Source organism: Acipenser ruthenus, chromosome 51, assembly GCF_902713425.1.
Source record: "Acipenser ruthenus chromosome 51, fAciRut3.2 maternal haplotype, whole genome shotgun sequence".
Classification (NCBI taxonomy): domain Eukaryota; kingdom Metazoa; phylum Chordata; class Actinopteri; order Acipenseriformes; family Acipenseridae; genus Acipenser; species Acipenser ruthenus.
Window position 1 is genome coordinate 2,934,051 of NC_081239.1, and position 19,701 is coordinate 2,953,751.

Below are 19,701 nucleotides of genomic sequence, written 5' to 3' on the forward strand. Positions count from 1 at the left end.
TCCAGGGTCCTAACCCAGGTCATTATACCCGCAGAGTGTAGTGTAGTGCTGCCCCCCAGGGACCTAACCCAGGTCATTATACCCGCAGAGTGTAGTGTAGCGCTGCGCTGCCCTCCAGGGTCCTAACGCAGGTCATTATACCCACAGAGTGTGGTGTAGCGCTGCCCTCCAGAGTCCTAACCCAGGTCATTATACCCACAGAGTGTGGTGTAGCGCTGCCCCCCAGGGACCTAACCCAGGTCATTATACCCACAGAGTGTGGTGTAGCGCTGCCCCCCAGGGACCTAACCCAGGTCATTATACCCACAGAGTGTGGTGTAGCGCTGCCCCCCAGAGTCCTAACCCAGGTCATTATACCCACAGAGTGTGGTGTAGCGCTGCCCTCCAGGGTCCTAACCCAGGTCATTATACCCACAGAGTGTGGTGTAGCGCTGCCCCCCAGGGACCTAACCCAGGTCATTATACCCACACAGAGTGTAGTGTAGCGCTGCCCTCCAGGGTTGGAGTTGCACAGCCCCACTATGGAACCCCACACTGAATTAGGATTTACACATCACATTGGAAGTGATAAACAACTGCAATGTTAGTGTACAGCACTTCCTGTAACTGAATACAGAATGAGACTGAAGTATCGAATAAGAAATTCTCCAACACTTGCTTTCTAAACACTACAGTAAATACCAACTACATACTGAAGTTAAATATTTAAAACATTTAAACATTCTACACGCCCTGGGAGCAAATGTAACAGGACTGACAGTTGTAAAAGGAAAAAAAAAAAAAATTAAATACCACCCACAACTGTTTCGCTAGTATGTTAGTCCATTTAAAAACATGCAAAGTTCTTTAAATACATGCTGTGAAGGGAAAGTTCTCTGCTGCTATTTCTGTTAACTGAATTGTGAGCCAGGCATATAAAAACAAGCATGGAGGATGTAGATGAGGGAGGGAGGGAGGGAGGGAGGGAACCCCCCCCCAAAAAAAAAAAATCCACCACACAAACAAAAACAGAAACACACATTTCAATTTGAGTTTTATTAAAATGTACATTTCTGTACAAGGCAGCAGTTTAAAAAACACTTACAACGTGAACAGTGTTAACCTTAAATAAACAAACATTAACAAAACAGGGTTAAATTAAATTAAAGTCAAAGATTCCATAAATAAACATTTATCCTTTGATTAAAACCATCTGTCATAAAATTACCTATACAATATACACACACACATCACTTTCCCCATCACACAACCCAATCCACAGGAGACCCAGCCCTGTTTAAAATTGGGTTCAGTCTCCAAGTGTACCTGGAGGCCTGCACTTCTAGAGTCATTTCTATCAGTCTGATCACATGTAGGCTTCAAGTTACATAATTCAAATAATCTAAAAACCCAATTCACGGTAAATGAAAGACACAATTTGTAATTCTGATTATCTGCAAACTCTACGAGATTCAGTAGCAAAATCTAACAGATCAGACCCTATACGTGTACCGCTGTCAGTCACTGCAGAAACCCACCCGACGAGCCCTGGCACAGGCGCCAACCCAGCCACGCTTAACCACGATCACGACACAAGGGCGTCACAACTACAAGCTCCACCCACTTATATACACAACCTATAGGTTCCCGGACTTCATATGTAAAAAGATAAATGTACATTTAACCTATTTAAAAAAAAATAATTTACATGCCAAAAGAAAACATTAATTGTTACAGCGTATGTTACTCTTAGTGTTCGTCTGAACAGTCCAACCTGATTCCAAGTCGTAATTCAAAACTGCCATAATCTGTGATTAATTTGTTTTGTGCAATAGGATTTAAAAAAAAAAAAAAAAAAAAAAAACCAAACCCCACCCACACATTCCTGCTGATTGAAACAGAGACACGCTGCTATGCTTGGTTTAAAGAGATATCATTAACAAAATGTTCAATGTTTGAAATAGTGGGGGTGTAAAATTCATGAAACTGAACTGGTTCGAGACCCAGCATTTGAGGAAGACAGTTGGAAGCCACCAATGCTTCTGTTGATTACCCTGAAGTAAAGCCTGGCCCAGTTTGCGAGCAGGGTGCTGGAGTTTGTGCTCACAGCTCAAGGGAGCCTGGCTCTGGGGAAAGCCCCCGCTGCCTGTTCTCCAGGTCCTGCAGTCTCCAGGCCAGGGGCAGCAGCAGGTCAGTGATGTGCTGGCTGGTGAAGGTGAACGCGTTGTTAGCCAGCGGCTCGGGCGGCACCGGCGAGGGGCTGTCGCCATGGTAATCCGGCGTGACAGAGGAACACGAAGAGGAGCAGGGCAGCCCGTCCGAGGCTGGAGAGGGGGCTCTCCCGCTGGGCAGGGCCAGGTAGGAAAGTCCTAGGCTGAAGATGGAAGGTGGCAGAGAAGGAGAAGCGGGCCTGGTGTTGGAGGCCGGCTCAGGCTGGCTCTTCACTACACTGTGCTTGTAGCGGCACCGCGCTCCGTAAAGGCAGAAACCGAAGGCTAGGAAAGTGCGGCAAGGCACTGAACGCTGCTGCTTCCACTGCTGGTGAGTGGGCCTGCCCTGGCCTGGAGAGGAGGAGAAGCTGGATCGGGGCACGGCCCCCGGCCACCCTTCCTCCTCCTCCTCCTCCTCCTCGTGGACGAAGTTGCAGCGGCTCCCGAAGGAGCAGAAGCCGGAGGAGCGGTAGGATCGGCAGGGCTCGGTCTTGTACTTGCTGTGGGGCTGCCTCCGCTCCTCCGCCCGCCGCTGCTCCTCTGGGCTGTGGATGAAGAGGCAGCGGGGACCGTACTGGCAGAAGCCAGCCGTGTGGAAGGCACGACACGGCTCCGTCTTGTATTTGGGGTGGCGGGAGGGTGCGCGGAGCTCCTGAAGTCCGTGGGCGAACTGGCATTTGTCTGCGTACTTACAGGTGCCAGTCTCCGTGTAGCGAGTGCACAGCTCAGTCTTATAGCGCAGGTAGCAGGGCCAGGGCACCAGGGGCTGGGGGGAGCCCCCAGAGGAAGGAAGCTCGACCAGGGGCATCAGCGCCTCGGATAGAGGTCCCCCTTCCCCCCACAGGGACGAGGCACTGAAGAGCAGAGACTCCTCATCCTCGGGGTATGGGAAGAGCAGGAGGGCCTCGTTGGACTGGAGAGAGAGACAGAGAAACAGAAAGGGCTCATTTTCTGAAGCACTACATTCATGTTTGAACATTTTCATCCAATTCACTACTGATCAATGAAGCAGACAGTTACAAGGTGCTGCAATTGCCTTTTAGTTTTGCTTCTTGTCCAGCAAGAAGCATTTAGACGACTGCTTGGGTGTGAAAGTGTGTATTTAAAATTATCAGTTACCAATTAGATGAAAAAAAGCCGGTTTCAATTACATACTCTGGTATACTGGTGTAGCTGTGCTGTGAGGAATGTAAACAAACAGGATTGTAATCAAGATACCCTTTTAAACCCCAAGGAACTACATTGGAGTTTACAGTAAAAGCTGAAGACATCTTTGTACAGCCTTAAACAAGCTTAGAAATATTTTACTGCAATAAAAAAACAATTCACGTCACGATGGAAATGCATAAGGCAAACCAGTAGACTTGGAGGAGTGCCCAGATCAGCCAAGTCTGGATACTCATTCGAGAGGAGATCGCCTAGATAGATAGACACGTGATCACACAGCAGCTCCTCACCGAGAACTCAGTGACCAAATTGAGTGGGGTTTGTACCGCGGCTAGTTTAAGCCTATCTAAGGAAATTGATTATTGAGTCCCGTCTTGGAAAGACTTTAAATGGCCAATATTTAAATATCATTATATTGTTTCATCCAAAAACACGAACGAGCATGTTAGTTACCTTACTTGTTATTGTGTTATGTTCAATGTAATGCAGTTTCATATACAAAAATATAATTTATACTGCGCATTCAATTCGCAGTGCAATTTGAAACAATCTTCACAAACACGTGTTTATATAAAATGCGCGCTCAATGTGAATTTAAAATGATCGATAGATGACTAAGAGACCTTTGATGACTTAAAGCCTGTGATTAATTATTTAGTCCAATACAAGGCTTCACATCTCAGTCCAATTTAAAATTAAAATCAGTATATGTCACAGCAGTCAACCACCTTAAATCCAGGAGAAAACGTATGTGGCACCTAAAGCAAATCATGCAAAATATATTTCAGAATTGCTCATTCCAAATATATGTAGAATAAGCCCACACGAAGCGTTATTATAAGCGCTTACTTGTATTAAAATACCTCTGACAAGACTCACCTGCCCGCCGTGCAACATTTTCTCTGCGTTGTTATCTCAGTGCAGAATTCCTGCTTGGTCAGTCCCGCTGCTGTTTTGAAACTGTGACGCTCTCTGCGAGACCCAATGAAAACAATTTCAAAACCTGTTAAGGCGGCACAATCTCCCTCTTTTATAGATCGAATTGTTCTGATATTGTTTAATGGAGGGAAAAAAAAAGTTTAAACAATTCTTATCTTCGGAATGGCTGGTAGTCCCGATATTTATTTATTTATTTATGTATTTATTTATTTAAATCACAGACCACTCTGTTATTATTGACAAAAATTGGCGCGCTGTAGCATTTCCACCTTAAATGTTAACCGTCAGCACATCTCTCAGCCCGCGAAATTTTAGCCGGCCAATAACAACTTTTAAAACGTAGTGGGGAGGAGCTTATGTTCAATATGGCCAATCAGAACAAGGAATGGGCGGGCTCGCCTAAGTGTAACACCCTGCAGGTGAGTGAAATTAGTCTTCAAAGGAATCCAATACACAAACCAGAAACATGTAGTTTCTCACACCTGTAAATAGACTTCAATCAGCAACAAACGGCCGGTAGATAAACAGATTGCTCTCTCGCCTGAATACGCCAGCTTGTGTATTCATCCATGTTGAAGTTTATTGATGTGAATATCTGATTAAAGTTGTTTTTCCTTATAAAAAACAAATCCCAACTATGCAAGTGTCACATTATTTGGTTTTAGTTCGTGCAATGTGTTTTCTGGTCTCGACAGTGCAGCAGCGTCCCCCGTGTTTGTACCCTTGCTAAAAACATAATTCATGCAATTAATTGATTAAAATATAGCATAAAGTGCAGCACTCTGGAAAGGGTTTGGAAGTTAGTTATGGATATTTTGCAATATTTTATTTAATCATTTATTCAACAACAAAACATCAAACTGTTAATTTGTTTAATGTATTTATGAATAACAAATAATATAAATAAAACTAGTGAGTATTTTCACTACTGTTATGGAAATAACAACTAAAGACACGTCACCGTAATAATAACCAGCAAACTGAAAAAAGCGTACACAGGAAGAAGCCCACATTTAAAATAAATAAATACATAAATAAATATAGATAATATAAAATAAACACTGAATACAACAGCACAGCACAGGTTTTCGATTTACAGTCGTTACTAAACTGTTAATACTTCTTGGTTCAAATGTACTGTTGACTTAACTAACACATAAATCCAATAAAGTTTGTTATATTTTTTAATAGGATTTTAAAACCGTGATATTCTCTTGCATGCAATATAACGGCCACCTGCGCGCGCTGATGCCGGTGGTCTTTCTCCATGGTAACGGCTGGCACTGCTGTTCAAGTTGTTTATTCCTGAGCTTCCTGTTTGTTTTTCTCATAAATATTTTGTGTCTTTTTTCCCCACAGACAATGCAGAGAGCAGTCTTCCAGGTAAATTCAACAAATAACATACACGTAACCTGAACACTATTCATATAATTGTTTAAAGCAGTTTAGTATGCTACTTTACATATTGTGAAACCCCGTTATTATTATTATTATTATTATTATTATTATTATTATTATTATTATTGCAGTAGTAGTTGCCGTTTTGGGGGGACCTATATTATGTAAATTAAGAATTCTGATTTGGTTGTAATTATAAACATTCATGTATCTAAGATGATTTTGAGCAGGGGTCGTGAGACAGGCCAAGATAAACATGACCCTTCTACCCTTACTAATCTGTCTGTCTAGACTGTTATGAGTATATTGGGTCTGCTAAAGTGCTGGTGTTTGTGAATGTGGGGGTCTTTTCATACAAACAAAGACAATAAAATTTGCTAAGTGTCTTTAGAACCCTTTTAGTAATTATGTCACAGGACTTTTTCTTGATATGTTTCACTAATTCAATCACAAATCTTTTATCCAAATGTTACATTGTGTCCCCTTTTTATTTTGATACATTTTAGAATATTAATATTTGGAAAACACACACTAATGCCAAATTTCTGCAAAAAAAAGGGCTTTAAAATGGTAAATTCTACATTATTATTCCGGAACTGCTCAATTAATGAATTCTAGAAGCACTGTATTTAGATCTAGTGTTTTATTGAATATTAGTGTTCTTAATCTGAAAATTAGGCTAAGTGTCCAAAGTCTACTTTCTATAAGCATTGTTCTTGACCTGGAGGGTCAGTCAGTCCATGACAAGTCAAGAAACCTTCAACACCACACCCTCTCAGATTTTAATGAAACTTGTTACCTGTTTTGTTTTGTTTTTATTGGAAAACACCACATTTTAAATTGCAATTTGATTGAACCAGCGGTTCAGAAGTTAGAGGTGGTCCAGGTGTTTGGTTTTGAGCAGACCCACTGACATTTAAAGTGAATTACCTTTACCTTTGACCTTGAAAATCTCTAAATTACCCACCTTTAAAAAATCAGAAAAAATGTGTGCAAAGTTGAATGTGTTAACTGAAGAATAACAGATTTTCAGCGACACATTTTTTTTTTATTAGTTTGTCAGAACATGATAAAGGTGTACCCATCTCAGAATTTGTATGCATGTTGAGTGACTCCTCCTCATCAGTCCAAACCAGAAATGAGTGTCATATACACAGGGTATGAATGATCCTACTTGAAAGCCATTCACTTTATTTTCCTGTTCCAAAGCACCAGCTTTGACACTCAAGCTAACTCTGACAACTTTGGACAATAAGCTTTGGCTCAATTCAAAGACTTTCACCAGACTCTGAGAAGTGGGGATGAAATAATTTAATAGCTGTATTCCCTTGATGGCAATGGCATTCCTAACTCTGGTTTGTAGTGTTGTTACAATTGCTGTTGCAGTTATTTCACTGACAACAAAAATAAATAAATTTATGTTTAGAATGTTCTTCTGGTAGTGCTTGAGCATATCCATCGGGATGAGAATTTGAACCCTGTGTCCAGTCAAGCTGTAATTTCAAATTTGGAGTTTTCCAATAGAAATGGAAATCCATTGCAGAGTGAGGGCTCCCATCCCGATTGTGTCATTGGAAAAAGGGTAGTAATTGGTTTCTGATGTGGTTCTGTTGAGAACACTCTTAAAGCTTTCCGACCCACAAAATAATCACTGCTGTCAGCCTTACATTTTGAATCCTTCCCCCTCAGGTTTTGAAGTACTTGATAGTTCAGATCAGGAGTGATAATGAAAGACGCAGACGGCCATGCAATATTGAAGGGGGCCTCTTGATATTGGTGAAGGCAGTGAGCTCTACACCCAGCCAAGATGACTTTACCTGCAGGGTCAACAGTATGTTAGGGGGGTGTCATACCTACAAGTTACTGAAAGTGTGATTGAATCATGCTAGAAGAGCCCATATCATTGTGCAGTTTTCCCCCCCCAACACTTTTTTCTATGGCTATACTGTACGATGCATTTCTCTTAGTTTACTTGTATGCCATGTTTTTTAGTATGCTTTACTATACCTATCTGTGTTTTACCCTTGCTTTACCATGCTGTCACTGTTCTTTATTACACTTTGCTTATAGTATGGGAAACCTTTCTAAGGAGAATAACGCAGGACATAAAAGCAGCATTTTTTGTAGTTTTAAAATGTATTCCACTATGTAAGTTTGTTTCTAATATGCATTTGACCTGAAATGGTGCAGGTTTTCCAGTAGTGAAATGACACCTCATACACATGACCTTTTTATTGTACCCCAGTTGCAGTCGCTGGCCTGTGGAGTTTTGGAGTGCCAATGGAAGAAGTTCAGAAAGGTAAATACATTTGCAAAGCTCAGTTCCTGTAAGGACCACATTGCAATGAGAGAATTAATGAAATCAACCTCCAGATTTATATGCATGTCTTGTGTGCTTTCAGAGATACAAGAGCGACTGTCTGCTGTAACTTATGTGGAAGATTCAGAAGAAACTGCAGATTTTATTAAAACACACGGCCAGCTTCACTTTCAGTTGCAGTTAATGGTATGTGATTTTCTTTTCTAAGTATTTATTGCTTGGTTTTGGGTGCTGTCTTTATCATGGGTACATGTATCACATGTCACACATTTTGGCATATATCTGGAAAATCACTTAACCAGTTGTCATAAAACACAGTAGTAACAGTATTAGCTTCAATTATTGAGAATATTGGATTCTGGGGATATAGAGGAGTGTCTGTATGTTCGTTCATCCATATGTCTGTATGTCACACTCATTTCTGCCTATATCTGGAGATAACAGATTGTGATTTAAACCTAAGAAATAAAGACAAAAGTTTAGGCAAAGTATGCGGTTCGAGTCACAAAGTAACTCATAAGTTATTAAAGTGTTGGTTGATGAATTAATCTAAGTTTGATATTCATTAAACTGTTCAAGACTGTTTTGGGGTTATTTAACAACACTAAAATACTTGAAAGAAATCTGATTAACCTTTACCCGCCAGGATAAGAAACCATTTTCTACAACATTTCAGTTCCCTGTTTATTTAGAGGTAATCCCTGGATAACCACAAATATCCAAGTGCTGTAAAAACGCACTGTGAAATGATTGCACCTCACACGGGTTCGTGCCCCTTTAAATTACGACCCAGCACAGAGAAATTGAGTTTTCAGCGCGGTTGCGCTACTTTTAATTAAACACCAAACAAAATAAACACAAAGTCAAAACAAAACCTAACTCCGGTTGGAGCGCTTACTAAACAGGTATTTTCCGTGACTAACTTGCAGGACTGCTAAGCCATTTACCTGGCACCACACAGCACAGCTCTAGCACAGCTCTAGCACCTCGGAGACAGAGCACCTCTTCTGCCTCCTTCTACTCAGCAGCCTTGAGCAGACTGCCTGCTCCTCTTAAATACCCTGCACCTGGTCCCAATTCTCAATTACTGCCCAGGTGCAGGGGATAATTAAATAATAAAACAATTAAACTAAACAAAAGAACTATTTAAAAAAAGGTGCATTTCGCACATGTTTCTCTCGCAGGGAGGTTTTAACCCCCTCCCTGCTGTCTCACATAACCCGCTGCCTTACAGCACCCATGAAACCGAGTTGTGGCTTTTCCAGGCTGGGTATAAGTTGTTCAGAACGACCCCCTTTTTGCTCAGTGTCTGTGCTCACTGTCTCTGAACTCTGTGACTGTGTTGCTTTGCCTGTGCAGGTGTGTGAGAGGAGTGGCGCCCTGCAGACAGACTGCCTGGCTCTGGAACGATTCTTACAGCGCCTCAGCCTGGTACACACACAGGTAGGGCAACCTGGGCTCTGTTCAGTTCCTCCAAACTGCAGCATTTAAAATCATTCATGTGTCTTTTCAGTGTTTAACAATCTGGAATTGATTAAGTGTTGTGATGTATGTTTCACTGTAGCTATGAGTATTGAAAGGGCTTTAGCTGTAATTTCTCCGCACATTGTCATACAGTCACGCTTTTCTTTTAGGTGAAAATTCATTACAAGCTTCAGGTGAACGGGGCACCTTCCTTACGAATCTATGGGTATTCCTGATCTTTTTATTCTCTCTTTATTGTTTTTCATATTCATATTGTGCATTAGGTCTAAGGTACAGCTTGCAAACAGCAATAATGCAGAGTACATCCAAATACAGTAGCATTGCTTATGCAGCAAGTCCACACGGTGAGAATGCAAACAATGCTTTTTTCTTTTTTGTTGTAAATGTAAATGCAGTATAGTACTCTGCTAGCCCAGGTATGTATGTTGTTTATACTTCACCTGGGGCCAGCATAGCTGAAAGCTTGTAGCGCTAGTAGGACTTTGTTTCAAAGCATTTACTGCAGTCTTTAATTCACTCCTATTTTTTGAAAGGGGAAAATTGCGCAATAATGCTACAAAATGAACACAAACAACTTTTTTCTTAAGAGACCTTGGATATAATCTTAGTTGTTTGTTTCTAGTTTTATACAATTAACAGGTGTTTTTATTATATAAAAAATCTGAGTTAATTAAAGACACTATGAAAATATACCCCAGCTTTGGCTTGATAACGTATTGAACACCTTCAGTTAATGCTCAGTGCTAATTGTTCCCCACAGTGATAAACAGGGCTGCAGGTTCTCACTAAAGGGCAGGAGTTTGCTCACTGACAGTGCCCACTATTTAACGTAAGTCCAATTTAATTCATTTAAATAAAGCCAGTGTCACAGTCAAGAAAATATTTGCATATTTTTGAAGGGAAGGTGATTATCTATTCATGGATACAAGATATTTAGCAAGTCAGGGGTCTGGGTGAGTCTTTCTCATTTGTTGTTTAAACTGTATATGTTTATATGTGTTTAATATATTAAAATGTAGGTTCACCATATGTATTATACAGCTATATATTTTAAATATATTTCCCATTGTCAATTGTAAAGCATCCTTTAAAGTAATTGTAGCTAACAAAATGTCTCTTCCATGCACACCCATATATAGGTCACACGTGCAGCTCTATAAGAAGCACATGTTATTTCATTTCTGCATCATTTCACTTGGAGAGTGAAATTGCCCCACCTCCTCACTAGCTTCCTTCTTGTCAGTAACCAATCAGTTGCTTCTCCTATTGACTGACATGCTTTCAAGCCAGTAATATGCATTGACCCAGAAGACACTGCTGCGGTGAAATGACCCAGGAAGATCAAACAGATAACCCAATAATAAGGCATACAAACTGAGAGCTTCCTTTAACCTAAAGTAGTAGGAGTTCTCATTTTTAAAAATTAAAATACAGGTGTGCTATAACATGTGTTTCATTCAGTACTGCAGTTACTTTAAGCTCTTTAGTATTCTCCACTCGGTGTTGTCTGTGTGCTCCCCGCAGGTATGATGGTTCTGTGCTGGTTGAGCAGTGCGGCCGGGTGCACCCGGTCTCAGGCAGGGCTGTGTCTCTCTCGCTGCCCCAGGGTGTGGTGGAGTCAGGGCTTGGAGGAGAGCTCACCATGCTCCCTGTAGCAGCCCTGTGCCCCTGCCTCAGACAGCACCCCAACAAGCCAGCTAGCATCACCAGCCTTCACATATCCTTTCAACAGCACAGCACAGCAGAGCTAGCATTGCAGGGAAGGGAATAAGACTCCCATTCCACAGCAGTTTGATCCATTCCTGGTTGTACTATGAGTTTAACAAGGAGGCTGTGTGGTCCAGTGGTTAAAGAAAAGGGCTTATAACCAGGAGGTCCCCGGTTCAAATCCCACCTCAGCCACTGACTCATTGTGTGACCCTGAGCAAGTCACTTAACCTCCTTGTGCTCCGTCTTTCGGGTGAGACGTTGTTGTAAGTGATTCTGCAGCTGATGCATAGTTCACACACCCTAGTCTCTGTAAGTCGCCTTGGATAAAGGCGTCTGCTAAATAAACAAATAATAATAATCATAATAATAATAAGACACACCTGAGCTTGTTACCTACAGTATACACTGTGGCAAATCAAGCACATATTAAAACCAGGAATGGGTGAGGAGTCTTCGTTTCTTCCCTGTGATGGTCACATGGCTCAAGTAATTTAGGCAAGGGGTCTGTGACTGTAACTGTGTCATACATTGTGTAGGGGGTGCACCATTGGGAAAGGAACCCAGTGTCAGCCCTGCAGTCAGCACTGTTAAATGTGCTAATGAGTTTCAGGTGTATATGCAGATATAGTTCACAGACGCGAAGTGCACTGGTTAGAGTGTCTGCATATGCACATGAATAATGTAAATAGGAAGTGGGTATGGCGAGGTATATAAACAGAGGCTTGTCGTGTAAGGAAAAGAGCTAGATTGTTCTAACAGTGGTACTCCATGGATAGCGCTCTGGTCTTGCATGGCCATGTATTGTTTAATAGTTTTTATTTTATTTTTGCTGTTTTGAAAGTATAATGTCATGAGCCCTTGTGAATGTAAGGCTGTGCTATAGCTGGCATTGCTGGTACTATAGCCAGGGTTCTGTGGGGGCTGGAGAATAATAAGTGTGCCTGCAGCGGCGTGTTCACTGAATTCACTGCTCTTCTGAGTTTGTGCTTATCGGTCCTGATTACAGGGTCAGTTACATCAACAAAAAGTAAGCTAATTACTTTTCAATGTGAAAATGATATTGTAGAAATTAAACAAAAGGACTAAACTATCAAAGCATTTTTGCATTTCCGATCTACTTTGGATCTTGACTGCTAATCCTGAAAAGACCGTTCCCTGGTTTGTTCCTTGACTCAGCACACATATTCCTTTATGGTCCGTCTGATTTGCCAGTGCAGTTTGAAACCACAGGCAAGCCCAGCGCCTTCCTCCAAGACCTGGCCTGTCTAGTGGACTGGGAGCAATACAATCTGCAAGGGATTCAGTGTGCAGACCCACAGCTGCTGGAAGGTGATCTTAACAGCAGTGGATCTGAATAATCCTGCCGCATTACATATTAAACTGATATTTCTTGGGACTTGTTCAATTGTATTAGATTAATGTAGAGCACAACTTTACTGACAAATGAAGTGAACTGTAAGTCGCCCTGGGTAAGGGTGTCTGCTAAGAAATAAATAATAATAATAATAATAATAATAATAATAATAATACCTTGTTACGCTTGGGTGGCTGCACCACTGGCCATGTGTCCTAAAGGGGAATAATAATTAATTCATTAATTAAGAAAAAGATTAAGGCACCTGGATTCAACTGATAAGTAAAAGTTCACTTTGCTTTCTCATTAGAAACTGAGAGTTGAATTCAATCATCTACTATTATTATTAAGTGTTCCCAATTATGAGGCTTGGAGAAACCTTTCAATGCCATGCTTTCTGTACTGTAGGGTAGTTCTTCCATTTCATTTCATAGCTGTGTCTCCCAGTTAAACAAAATAATTCCAGTAAATATAACCTAATGTATATTTGCCATCATTTTGTAGATTTCAGATTTCCCTATATGAGAAAAGGTGAATTTGAAGTTAATTTATTTGGAGTTATATATATGAAGAATGTTTTATTATGTTTCTGGGACGTTCGCTTCGGGGGGTATGAGTTATTTAAAAAAAAAAAAATGCTCAGAGTCATTGTCTAAAAAAACACAACATTTAGAACTGTTTTTTTTTTTTTTTCTTTTTTTTTTTTTTTAAGATTTCTGGAAAAATATATATTTAAAATATATAGGCTCAGAGTAAGTGTCTAAAAAAACACAACATTCAGAATTGTTTTTCTTTTACAAGGACTCAGACTCCCAGAAGCAGCTCCCGTGTGTCAGCTGTGGTCCTTCAGTGGGAAGCACAGCATGGAGAAATAATGTGTGCCTCTTTCATATAGAAACATTTGCTATATGGTAATGCATATTAGATTAGATTTGATATTAGATTAGATTTGATGCTGTTATTTTGTCAGCTATATGTACTCTCAATGTGTTTGCCGATGCTGCTCTGTGCACTGCAGGTGCAGCCTGTCCTGATGTGAGCTACACCCTGAGCTGTGAAGAGGACAGGGCTGTGCAGCAGACTCTCTGCCTGTTCCTGTTCATCGAGCACAGGGACACTTTCCACTCCCAGCTCCCTGATCTCATAGGTACGTGGAGCAGAGACCTGCAATACATTGGAGCATGAGGAAACCTTTCACTTTTCCTCGATAATTCTCCAATAAACACCTGCACGGTTATGTTCAATGCTTAGTAATGATAAAGAGCAACTGGTACACCAGAGTGTAACTGTTAACCTGTCCCCCTGCAACACCCTTAGGGATGCAAGAAAAACATTACTAAGGAATACCACATAGAACCAATGTGCTACTCTTTGCATCCATAAGGGGCAGAATGTTACAGGGAGACAGGTTAATGATTACACCTTGGGGTCGGTTTTTCAAAATTTGCAATCAATAAAAATGATCTGGATTTTGTAATCCTACATTTTGTGATTAAGATTACGTTTATCTGGATTATTTTGATCTGGTTTTTCAGAAAATGTCACTGCTGGATTACATTTATCCAGATTACAAATAATCACGATTACGAAATCCGTTTTTTGAAGTAGTTCTTAATAGTTTATAGCCTATTTTTTTAATAGGCCATTATTTATGTGTTGTGCTTATTTAAGACACGTAACTTTCTTATAAAAATGTACATTTAAGTTAAAATACTAAAGCAACTTTAGAAAATCAAGCAAGTGAGTAAATTTGCTCAAATTCCACCGACCAGTTTACAATGTATACCTTAGTAAAATAATAGCAAAGTGAAACAAAACAAAGATAAATGACCATAAACTTTATATAAAGGATGTGTGGAATGTGACACTTACTGTTGTTCCCCGCGATGATAGCAGCTCTAATAAACACCACCATCAAACTCCCTCAGGCTGGTGCTAAAAGACAGTTCTGTAATGAATACAGTCCATGGTGTGGACTAACTGTGGAATCCCCCTCCCCTCCTCACTGGCAGGGAATCACAACTTGGTTGTGGAGCACTTGGACCAGGTTCTGCGCTCGAGTGCAGAGATCGTGAGGACAGCCCTTCACTCCCTGCTCCACTCAGCCTTGGGGGAGCTTCAGAAAAGACACAAGGTGTGTTGGTCTTAGGAACAACCAACTGTATACAGAATCATCTACCTTTACCCAATATTACATTTCTGGTTGAAATGTTTGTCTAAGATTTTACTTCTTTTAAGTTCTTCTGTTTTCGCAGCATGTTTAGCGATTATTGTACTGTTATTGACTGCAGGACAAGAACAAGATGAGGAGTGCACTCCGTGTGATTCGAGACTCTGTTTCCAGTATTGTAGCGAGCAGCACCAACCAAGACTTCAGAGCAGCCTGTTTCAGCAGCATGCAGGTGATGGGCTGTCTTAACATATTTCACAAGATTAACCATTAGCCTGTCCCCCTGCAACACTGCCCCTAGTGCATGTAAGACACACAGTACTACATTAGTATGGGATTTTTCTTGCTGCTGTATTTCTTACGTTCTCAGGGGCAGCTTTTCTGGCTGGTAAGAGAAGGTGTTCCTGCATTTTCTTCTGCTAAGGATCTGCCAGCCATTCAGAGCACACTTTTCATCTGCTGTATTCCATTCAGCTGCAAATTCCATTGAAAACGATGACATCACAATAGTCTACCTGTGTGTGGGTTATAGCGACACTCACAGCACGTAAACAGACCTTAGCTTTCAGCCTCGGTCCCTTCACTTTGTGCAGCTATTATCCACATAAACGGACCGCTCTATAACCCTTATTTTAAGAACATAGGAACATAAGAACAAAAGAAAGTTTACAAACGAGAGGAGGCCATTCAGCCCATCTTGCTTGTTTGGTTGTTAGTAGCTTATTGATCCCAGAATCTCATCAAGCAGCTTCTTGAAGGATCCCAGGGTGTCAGCTTCAACAACATTACTGGGGAGTTGGTTCCAGACCCTCACAATTCTCTGTGTAAAAAAGTGCCTCCTGTTCTGAATGCCCCTTTATCTAATCTCCATTTATGACCCCTGGTCCTTGTTTCGTTTTTCAGGTCAAAAAAGTCCCCTGGGTCGACATTGTCTATACCTTTTAGGATTTTGAATGTTTGAATAAGATCGCCGCGTAGTCTTCTTTGTTCAAGACTGAATAGATTCAATTATTTTAGCCTGTCTGCATACGACATGCCTTTTAAACCCAGGATAATTCTGGTTGCTCTTCTTTGCACTCTTTCTAGAGCAGCAATATCCTTTTTGTAACGAGGTGACCAGAACTGAACACAATATTCTAGGTGAGGTCTTACTAATGCATTGTAAAGTTTTAACATTACTTCCCTTGATTTAAATTCAACACTTCTCACAATATATCCGAGCATCTTGTTAGCCTTTATTTATAACTTCCCCACATTGTCTAGATGAAGACATTTCTGAGTCAACATAAACTCCTAGGTCTTTTTCATAGTTCCCTTCTTCAATTTCAGTATCTATAATTTATAATGCACATTTTCTATTGACTGCATGCAGTACCTTACACTTTTCTCTGTTCAATGTCATTTGCCATGTGTCTGCCCAGTTCTGAATGCTGTCTAGATCATTTTGAATAAGCTTTGCTGCTGCAACGTGTTTGCCACTCCTCCTATTGTTGTGTCGTCTGCAAATTTAACAAGTTTGGTTACTATACCAAAATCTAAATCAGGTATAGGACCTAATATTGATCCCTGTGGTACACCACTGGTTACCTCGCTCCATTTTGAGGTTTCTCCTCTAATCATTACTTTCTATTTTCTACATGTTAACCACTCCCTAATCCATCTGCATGCATTTCCTTGAATCCCTACTGCATTCAGTTTGAGAATTAATCTTTTATGTAGGACTTTGTCAAAAGCTTTCTGGAAATCTAAATAAACCATGTCGTATTGTAGCAGGGCGATTGCCCTGCACGTGTGTATTTAGTGTTGATATCATTTGTATGGGGAAATGGGTTGATTGTGTGTTGTTTTGGAGTTGATTTGTTTAATTGAATTATTGTTTTACAGACGGGCGCTCGATTGAGACTTGCTGCCTGCTAGGCTTGGTTGAGGGGAAGGGCAGCAAGTGATTGGCTGTGCTGGACCTCAATCAGCAGGTGGGCGGGTCTTGACCGAGTGTCCGTCAGTTTAAAAACATCCGCGGGAGATGGCCGACTGCAACGCCATGCCAGAGGGGAGCGGCATATACTCGGGAGGAGAGGGTCCGCGCTGCAGTAATGACAGCTACGCAACCCTGAGACTGCAAGCGGTGCTTGTGAAGGCAATGCCCAGCCAAGGCCGTATGAAGCAGCACGAGTCGTTGTATGAATACCGGCTCATGAGTAGGTTAGTTAGGGGATTGTGATCCCATGTGATGTATAGCGAGGGTTACGTAGTGTAGCCAGTTCCTGGAGCGGGACGCCTCGTTTATAAGGCTAGCGCTCGCCCTCTGGGGCACCTTTTTATTTGTAGTTTTTGTACTGTGTTTTATTTTGTATTTTTGTACAGCTTGCTGTATGTGTACTCTGTGCATTACCATGGCTGGTAACGTCACATGACAACCTTTACATTCGTTTCTGTTTGTATTAATAAATCCTGCGCGCCTGTGCTGGCGTTTCAACTCCACCCCCCGTTGTCTCTCTGTATTGCTTAAACATCGGTACCCACGCACGTGACATGAGACCCTGTCACACGTATGCTTTGCAATTATCCATTGTCAGTGTTGCATCCTCAAAAAGTGGTTCAGAAGCCTCCTCTTCAATGATGTGTCTGCAGGTCCATGACACTCCGGAGCTGGTGGCTTCCGTTCACAGATCCCTGCTGGAGGCCGCTGAGAACCGCTGCCTGCCCAGCAAGACGTGTGTCAACAGGAAGGTACGCTGTGGAGGAATGGAAATCCTCCCTGTTAGCAACATGTGCCACGGTTTTGTTCAAACGAATGTTTAATAATAGAAAACTAGCAGCTTAGTTGCAACTAGGAGCATTGTTATTATAAGCAATTTCTTGCTGGTTTTAATATTACTGCTCAAATTGTACCATTCCTTTCAGAAAGTGTGCCTCAGTCATTGCTCTTGTTGCTTGTTGCTGAATCGCACCCTTTGTTCTGGAAGGAATGTTAATGAACGGGCAGAAAGCTCCTGCTGTGTTCTGACAACCTTAACCCTGCACTGATTTTATTTGAATCATGTTTTCGTATGTTCTGTAATGCTGTAAATAAACAGTGTAATGTGGGTGTGTGGGTGTGTGGGTGTTTGTTTTTTGTACAGAGTTTGACAGCTCCTGCGATAGTTCCTCCAGAACCCAGTCAAGGAAAACTGTCAGAGACAGAGGATGACATACTGGAGGACATGTGTGCTGCTTTCTCAGATCACAGTGAAGGTACAGTACTCGAGTGCAATTAACAGTGTGAGCAGAGAAAGAGAAAGAGAAAGGGAGGCTCTTATACTCCCTCAACAGCCTCCCTCTGCTCTGTGCTGGTAGAGCAGAGAAAGAGAAAGATAGGCTCTTATACTCTCTCAACAGCCTCCCTCTGCTCTGTGCTGGTAGAGCAGAGAAAGAGAAAGGGAGTCTTTACTCTCTCAACAGCCTCCCTCTGCTCTGTGCTGGTAGAGCAGAGAAAGAGAAAGGGAGTCTCTACTCTCTCACCACCTCCCTCTGCTTTGTGCTGGTGGAGCAGAGAAACATAAAGTTTAGTTGTAATTCTAGTTGTAATTCTGCTTAGTTTTGATTCTCTCCCTTCTGGCACACACAGAAGAAGCCTCTGCTGCAGACCCGGTGAGCCCTGGCACTGTGAAGAGGCGATGGGAACCTGCAGCAGAGGATGAGCAGCCAGCTCAGTGTAAAGAGAGGAGGACAGCCCTGTACCCTCTGCACCATTCCCCAGGCCGGCAGTGCCTCTGCCCTGCAGAGCCAGGCATCTCTGTGAGCAGGGCTACACGGGCACAAGCCAGCCAGTACGAAGGCAAAGAAAACCAGATCCAGGTGAGTGACAGGGGTGTGAGGAATCCTGAGACTTCGAAACAGTATGTGGAGCTTGGACTGCTTGCTTGCTCCCTAAAAATCTTGATAAATATCTTCATCCCTGAAATATATTGGTAATTGTCCACTCTTTATATGCAAATAATTTTAATCAGCAGCCATATCACAAGTGTAGATAACTGTCTCCACTTAACATAAAGACAAATATTTTAATAAGCAAGACATCCTACAAGAACAGCGGCATCCCAAATGGTATCCATTTAAAACCAATAGAAGCAGAATGATTGGGTAGGCAAGTGAGTTCCTGTAACTGGGACTGCCCAGACTGGCACAGCATGCATAGTGATATGTTTATGTGGACGGTAAAGTGGACCAAATAGAGATCATTCCAGCTCAAGTGGACCAAGGACTTAAAACAAGCTTTAAAATGATACTAATATCATTTGGGCATTTCTGCATAATAAAGACAAATCTCCTCCAAGTGCAGCACAGACCTTGTTGTCTTTCATAGCATTGCATTGTTGGGAGCACTTTGAAACAGAGCTTCTCACTATGAGAAGACACTTTTGATCCCATAAGAAAGAGGATGAACAGAGACTGCTGTGTAGAGCTCTCCGCTCTTTTCAGTGTGTTTAATGTAGTGTTTAACTGTTTGAATGTGTCTGTTGTTCCAGCCGTCCCAGGAGGAGATGCTGTGGCTCCAGGAGGTCTCCAATCTTTCTGAATGGAACTAGAATGAGCCCCTGCAGTGGAGCTCGCTGTTCATAGGGAGTGTGACTGAGCACAGCATTCACACCTAGAGAGATCTGCAGCAACACTGGCAGTCTTGGCTCCAGTGCCACATTTCCACTGCCTACTGTGTTACATTTGAAAGCTCAAACCTCTTGCCAAGCATCATTCTCCGGGGGACAACGAAGGGCCATATTTTCAAAGCGTTTCTGCAAATCTTTCATTAACTCCCATTTTTTTTTAAAGAGGTGAACATCTGTTCATTTTACAAAACTAGAACTAGACAACTAAGTCATATATTTCAGGTTCTCTTCAGCACTCTCAAGGGGTTTTGTTTTTCATTTTGTAACATTTACATGATTGTTTCTCCTTTAAAATAATAAAGTTATTTAAAGAAATGCTTTGA

At 41.6% G+C, this 19,701-nt stretch overlaps 3 protein-coding genes across 3 annotated transcripts; 2 read left to right on the forward strand and 1 right to left on the reverse strand.

The window, feature by feature from the left end:
- Positions 1-1,816: 1,816 nt before the first annotated feature.
- LOC117398499 (mRNA decay activator protein ZFP36) lies at positions 1,817-4,594 on the reverse strand. The gene is made up of 2 exons (XM_033997432.3): positions 4,236-4,594; positions 1,817-3,102 (listed from the first exon to the last, which is right to left on the reverse strand). The coding sequence occupies exons 1-2, from the start codon at positions 4,251-4,253 to the stop codon at positions 2,083-2,085; spliced, it is 1,038 nt and encodes a 345-aa protein (XP_033853323.3). The 5' UTR covers positions 4,254-4,594; the 3' UTR covers positions 1,817-2,082.
- A 976-nt stretch (positions 4,595-5,570) lies between these two features.
- Positions 5,571-11,269, forward strand: LOC131722707 (type 2 DNA topoisomerase 6 subunit B-like). Its single transcript, XM_059015706.1, has 8 exons — positions 5,571-5,678; positions 7,383-7,524; positions 7,939-7,992; positions 8,096-8,199; positions 9,373-9,456; positions 9,648-9,703; positions 10,259-10,327; positions 11,023-11,269. The coding sequence occupies exons 1-8, from the start codon at positions 5,658-5,660 to the stop codon at positions 11,267-11,269; spliced, it is 777 nt and encodes a 258-aa protein (XP_058871689.1). The 5' UTR covers positions 5,571-5,657.
- Positions 11,270-11,646: 377 nt separating this feature from the next.
- Positions 11,647-19,530, forward strand: LOC131722708 (type 2 DNA topoisomerase 6 subunit B-like). Its single transcript, XM_059015707.1, has 9 exons — positions 11,647-11,650; positions 12,385-12,537; positions 13,581-13,709; positions 14,575-14,696; positions 14,854-14,964; positions 17,364-17,462; positions 17,855-17,966; positions 18,340-18,569; positions 19,241-19,530. The coding sequence occupies exons 1-9, from the start codon at positions 11,647-11,649 to the stop codon at positions 19,298-19,300; spliced, it is 1,020 nt and encodes a 339-aa protein (XP_058871690.1). The 3' UTR covers positions 19,301-19,530.
- Positions 19,531-19,701: the final 171 nt, after the last annotated feature.

Coding starts and splice junctions, on each gene's coding strand:
- LOC131722707 (XM_059015706.1), top strand. CDS start 5,658: ATGCAGAGAGCAGTCTTCCAG. Junction 5,679..7,382: donor TGCAGAGAGCAGTCTTCCAG/GTAAATTCAACA, acceptor CTTCCCCCTCAG/GTTTTGAAGTACTTGATAGT. Junction 9,457..9,647: donor TCAGCCTGGTACACACACAG/GTAGGGCAACCT, acceptor CTTTTCTTTTAG/GTGAAAATTCATTACAAGCT.
- LOC131722708 (XM_059015707.1), top strand. Junction 12,538..13,580: donor AGACCCACAGCTGCTGGAAG/GTGATCTTAACA, acceptor TGTGCACTGCAG/GTGCAGCCTGTCCTGATGTG. Junction 17,463..17,854: donor AGACGTGTGTCAACAGGAAG/GTACGCTGTGGA, acceptor TTTTTTGTACAG/AGTTTGACAGCTCCTGCGAT.